Raw genomic sequence first — 6,000 nt, 5'->3', positions numbered from 1 at the left:
GAGGAAGAGTTTGAAAACCTCTGTTTTAAACTAAGAGTTAACCACAGGCTCTTAAACTAGCTGACAAAATTTAGATTAACATAATTTTAAAATTATATTTCTTCCATGCAAATCAAAACTATAATGAGGTACCACCTCACACCAGTCAGAATGGCCATCATTAAAAAGTCTACAGGGCTTCCCTGGTGGCGCAGTGGCTGAGAGTCCGCCTGCCGATGCAGGGGACGCGGGTTCGTGCCCCGGTCCAGGAAGATCCCGCATGCCGCGGAGCGGCTGGGCCCGTGAGCCATGGCCACTGAGCCTACGCGTCCGGAGCCTGTGCTCCGCAATGGGAGAGGCCGCAACAGTGAGAGGCCTGCGTACCGCAAAAAAAAAAAAAAAGTGGGGGTAGGGGGTGAGGGAGCAGCAGTAACCAAAAGTGGCCCGTACTCACAGATGTGAAGCCAAACACCTGTCCTTTAAGAAAATCAGAATGAATATGGAGAACAGAGGGTAAGTAGAAAGCATCAGGAAAACTACTCTTACGTAAAACACAGCAAAGGTGAACCAGGAAGGGTGCCCACGGAAGGCTCAGCCTAGTAAGAGAATACGACTCATTATCGGTGAGGAATACAAGTAAGTCACTGAGAACATTTACGTTTGGAAATTCATTACAAAAATTTTATTTAAGATTTCATGCCCTTATAAAAAGTACATCACATCAAGACAGCAAAAAGGACACTTTATGAGAGACTCACATCCACTCATCTATTTTACCTCATAATTCATTTCCTACCCTAACACGATAAAAACTTTTTTCCTTCTTCCTTTTGTTCCTTCTGCTCTGAAAGGGCAAGTGTCATGAGGGATATCTTAATAGTATGTGCCATTTCCTTGCCAGGAAAGCAACAGCTTCCTGCTGGCTGGACTAAAGAGAGCCACTGGCATTCCTTGTTCCCAGGCCAAAAAACTCTGAACTTAAATGCAACCTTTCTATTACTTGCACTCTCTCCCTGAGTGTCTCTCTTACACGCTGTACTTTAAAACAATCTTACATTTTAAGCACTCAAGAATTGCTTAAGAAATGATTAAAGGATCTAAAGTTAATTTAGTAATTAAACTTAGCAATGTTTTCTATAAAAGAATCTCAAAGTTAATAAAAATTATATGGATGGAGAAGGACCCAACAGAAAGAAGGGGGTGAATTCTGAGAGTATATACATTTTATAACCCTTGTCTCAGAGTAAGATCAATCCTACAAAATATTTAGAATGTTAAGAATGCAATTTACACAGTAAAAATGATTTGTTTTCAGCATGAAAGTATTTTTAATTTCCTTACTGCAGGTACAATGGCATCCAAGTCATCAATTTCTGTAATAGAAAAACAACAATAATAAAAGAATAGCTTTATCCACTGTTAGGCTCAGATGAAATGAGAATCTCTATTCAGAGGCAAACTTCAGACACAAAGGCAACATCACTAGTGCTTTCATGCACATGAAACTTTTCTCCAATAGTGGTGATGAGTGTATCACTGATTCAGACACAGATGCTTCACAGGGCAAAAAAAAGGGTAAAAGCTACCACACACCTACAAAAGCACCCTCTGACTCTGATATTAATCTCATTAGCAGTGTGCTCTTATTAACAGATCCTACTAGCAACATTTATGATATTATGTTACTGCCTCTTTAACTACATGGGTGAGCCTACATGGTGAAATCCCCAGAAGAGGCACTATCTCTCATGGGCCCCCATCTAAGGACTTAGGGATTTCTTCTCTTGGAACACAGTCCTGTTCTAAATCTATGATAAAGATTTCTCATTAGTAGGATGGCTCTTAGGTCTACCTTTTAGGATGAAGCCTATCTACCTAATAAAAGGTGTGAGGTGTCTCAGAGTAAAATCTCAGATGCGATGTATTATAGAGCTTAGCCTGGTCCAGCCTACAAGATAGTTCAGGTTCTTCTCTGCCAGATTCTTTCGGAATTTGACCTCTCTTCCTAAGACTATCTTCTTCCAACCAGCCTAAGTTAGAATTCACCATCTGGAAGCTCCTAGCCACTAAGGAAGGTCCTTCCTCTGATTATGTAGACTCCAGCCCTACTTAAGGTAAACCCCAGTGGCAGGTTCTCTAAATTCTCACCACTTTTTTCTAGATTATTCTGCTAGTTCACTGTTCATAAACTCACTTCCTTTACATAAAACATGATTCCTTGGATTCCATCTCTTTCCCTCCATGTTTAGCTGGATTTTGATTGTTCTTCCTTTAGCCAAAACACATGACCCATGCTGTTTAAGCTCCTGACTTCAGTCAGAATCCTTCTCTGAATCCACTTATCAAAATATAGGAAAGGAAAAAAATGAGCAAATCTACAGCAGAGAATTTGGTTCACATCTTACATTGTGGTAAGGTACAAAGATCAAGTTATTCCCTGACCTGCATTCTAAAATCACACCTGTTGAATTGAAGCAAATGATCCTACATGAACCATGCTGAGTATCCTATCTGAGGGGAAGTTTCTATAGAAGGATTCTGAAATAAGTGTTGCTAGCACACCTATTAAAATGTTTATTAATGACAAGAAACTCATTGTTTAATTGCTACGCCAAAGCAAGTAAAATCATATTATTGCAGGAAACAAGGCTCTCTGAGATACAAGGCAACACACTTATACAATTCACATCTCAAGTTAAACTTTCAAATTACATTTTCCCAAACAACAACAAAAAAACACTTTCAATTTCAAATGAGCTATATGGAAAAACAAAGAATTCATTAATAAATAAATCACTTTAACCTTTTTAAAAAGTGGGGGTTTTTTTGGCCACGCTGCGCAGCTTGCGGGATTTTAGTTCCCCTGCCAGGGATTGAACTTGCACCCTCGGCAGTGAAAGCCCAGAGTCCTAATGACCACTGGACCGCCAGGGAATTCCCTAAACAGTGTTCTTAACAGTAAGATAAATTATTTTTATAGCCATATATAATCACACTTAAAGAGAACTGGGTCTCTGTTTTGCCTATGATTCCTAAGCTAATTACATTTTTTTTTCCCTTTAAGAGATATTACTACTGACGAATCCCTCAATCTGACCAAGAGTGTAAAATGTAACTCTTCCCTTCAACAGATTTATAAATTTATCTCCTTTCTACAGATGTTTACTTTATATTACTTCTCATCACCTTAGAAGGAAATTTAATTTGTATATCTAAAAAACACAGTAAGTAGGAACTATCTTTAAAAAAAAAAAAAGAGAGAAGAAAAAGAAGGAGAAGGAGGAAGAAGAAAAAAAAAGACACCTTCCAAGATCATAAATTCTAAGGATATTTCTCATTAGCCAATGACAGAGTCAAGGTTACACTGGGCCTAGCCAGAGTAATGTCATTTCTCATTTTAAGGTCCTAAAACAAAGGCAGCCCCCAGCTCCTTAAAGGATATATATATGTTTCTCTGTTCTGCAGACTAATCCCAACCAACTTTAACTGCAAGTTAGAAGTTTGTTTCCAGAACTGTTAGTGGTTTCCAGACACTTTCTACAACTCTGGGTAAAAACACTAATACAGTGACTAAGGAGCACTGTTTCCTCAAACCCACTGACATCTTGAGACTCAAAATTTAACCACCACCAACAAAGATCTTACCTAAGATTTCAAGTAGATCATTAGTAAATGCCTGAAATGCTGGGAAAAATTCCTCATGTTCTTCCAATTTGTTGATAATGCTTTAAAAAAAATGCAGTTTACACTGAATTTCCAACTTGCATCTCACTGGACATAGAACATTTCAAAATGGAAAGAAATTGTCCTGCTAATTTAAATATAAGTTTAATGATCATTTACTGCAATCCATTCTTTTTCAGCTCTTTGTTCATCTAGTAACTTTTCTAAAAAAAAAGTCTATTATCAGTGTAATCATCTGTTCTAAAGTTAAATCTATATAACATTCCTAATATAGGAATTTTCTATTTAGCTTGAGGATTCTTAAGAGACCATGCTTTTATAACATTTTCTAAAAAGAATTGGCTTTTATATCCTGTATTCTATTAAACATTAAGAATAAGTATCAGTAATCAGTAAAACTGTGGGAAGGAGAAAAAGACCAATAGTGAGACATACATTCCTTTTAAAAGCATTAAGTATCAGAAAACTCAAGGGTCAGGTAAGGGTTCTTGGAAAACTTGCAGAACATATGTTGAAGTATAATATCTGGGGAAGGAGGGAGGAAGAGTATAGCTATAACATTTTGATATTTTAAAAAAACATTAGGTTTTATGTCGGAGATGCCTAGCTTTTTAAAAAAATCCTTAACATCTTCCTATCAAATAATACACATACTCTTAGTGATTATTTAGTGATCAGTGATTGATGGTAATGTACTAAAAATTGGACTTATATATTCTGAATTCACATAAAGTTGCTAATAAAGTATGAATTTCTCCATATATAATTTGGAAACAAGCTTATAGCAATAATGCTGGAGTCCTGACCCACCCTATGTAAACCTATAGGCCCTAGAGTCTACTTTTATCTTGAAAATACTTGACATTCTCTCCATCCCTAAGGTGTGAGATTATTTTAGATTGTCAAGTTATTTTAAAAAATGCTATTCCAAACAGGAAAGGTAAATAACTTATGAAGTTTTGGAAGTCTTTAATTTTACCACTCCAAACATTCTGGATGGTACTTTGCAACCTTTTCAAAATAAATACCTTTGGAGGTCTTCAGGTCCCAATACCTGCATAACCTGTTCATTCACATCTTCATTAACCAGCCTACACAATTTTCCAACTGTGCTCACCAGCACACACAATGAGGATGAACTATCTGCAAAAGAGAAATAAAAGGATAGGATATTTTAAAAGAGAGTTTTCAAAATCATTAAATCAAACACTTTATGCTTCAGTTAGCCTTGATTTTTTTAACTACTTTTTGTTGATTTATTAAAAATAATTCTTAAATGGGGGGCCAAAAAAACAAAGGGTCATCACCTAGTTCTAAGAGTTCCTGGAGGTTTCTCACAGCATTGTTCACTTCTCCAAGCCTAGTATAAACTTCATTCATTCGGGGATAGACTCCAGTTAAAGAAGGCACATCAAATAATTTTTGGAAGTGAGAAACAATAGCTTGCAAAATTTGAAAGTCTGGCATATTGCTGTCCTGCCCAAAAGAGAGGAAGAAAAAGATAGTTTACATCTTAAAATTATTCCAAATCTTTAATAAAAACTTTCAAAAGAGAAATAGAGTTCTAGTAGAATATCTATATCCATATCATTATTAGTTTCTAAGATAAAGAGTACATTAAAATGTGAACATTTATGTAAGTATTAGGTAGTATTACCTTTTCCTTATTTTCCACTTCTTCTAACATGGTATCTACTATAAACAACAGATCTTCAACTTTGACACCTTCATTTTCATCCTGCTTCTTTAAATTATGCCAAGGCACCAGTTCTGCAGATAGTATTTTCAAGGACTTATACAAATCCTTTACGAAAGAAACAATATGCTATTACTGATTTTTAAAGTTTTCATAATAATGCTAATAAAATATAATTATCCAAGCAGATTTAATATATATATTAACCATCATCATTATTTTTTTAAAAAATACCATTATCAGTTTAGAAAAAGTCTGTTAAATTAGTTTTCTCCAGGCCTTATATATATATATATATATATATATATATATTATCTGGAATCTGGATGTTTAAAGTAATTATAATTTATTTATTATTAGCATATGTTATTCAAGTAATTATTTTGAAATATTGATGAATAAAAAATAAGCTTGTCCTTAATATTTTGCCCTTGATTTTTTAAATAAGATATACTGAGATGTAATTCACATACCATAAAATTCATCCTCTTTAAATGTGCAATTCAGTAGTTTTGACTTATTTACAGAGATGTGCAATCATCACCATTATCCAACTCTAGAACATTGTCATGACTCCAAAAAGAAACCCTGTATCCATTTACAGTCATTCCCCATTCTCTCCTGCTCTCAGCCCTTGGGTA

At 35.3% G+C, this 6,000-nt stretch overlaps 1 protein-coding gene across 4 annotated transcripts in view; it reads right to left on the bottom strand.

The window, feature by feature from the left end:
* Nucleotides 1-683: 683 nt before the first annotated feature.
* CEP70 (centrosomal protein 70) overlaps nt 684-6,000 on the bottom strand; it is an 80,392-nt gene continuing 75,075 nt past the window's right edge. For all 4 annotated transcript variants that reach the window (XM_082654108.1, XM_082654109.1, XM_082654111.1 and 1 more), the window contains 5 exons: nt 5,321-5,467; nt 4,971-5,139; nt 4,692-4,806; nt 3,625-3,704; nt 684-1,352 (listed from right to left, as the gene is read on the bottom strand). In XM_082654108.1, the coding sequence (XP_082510234.1) occupies nt 1,291-1,352; nt 3,625-3,704; nt 4,692-4,806; nt 4,971-5,139; nt 5,321-5,467 (573 nt within the window). In that variant the 3' untranslated portion in view covers nt 684-1,290. The remainder of the gene's footprint in view (nt 1,353-3,624; nt 3,705-4,691; nt 4,807-4,970; nt 5,140-5,320; nt 5,468-6,000) is intronic.

The sequence above is a fragment of the Grampus griseus genome (genome assembly GCF_964374135.1).
Source record: "Grampus griseus genome assembly, chromosome: 5".
Taxonomy (NCBI): domain Eukaryota; kingdom Metazoa; phylum Chordata; class Mammalia; order Artiodactyla; family Delphinidae; genus Grampus; species Grampus griseus.
Note: the sequence above shows the minus strand (reverse complement) of the source record. Positions and strands in the feature narration are given on the sequence as shown.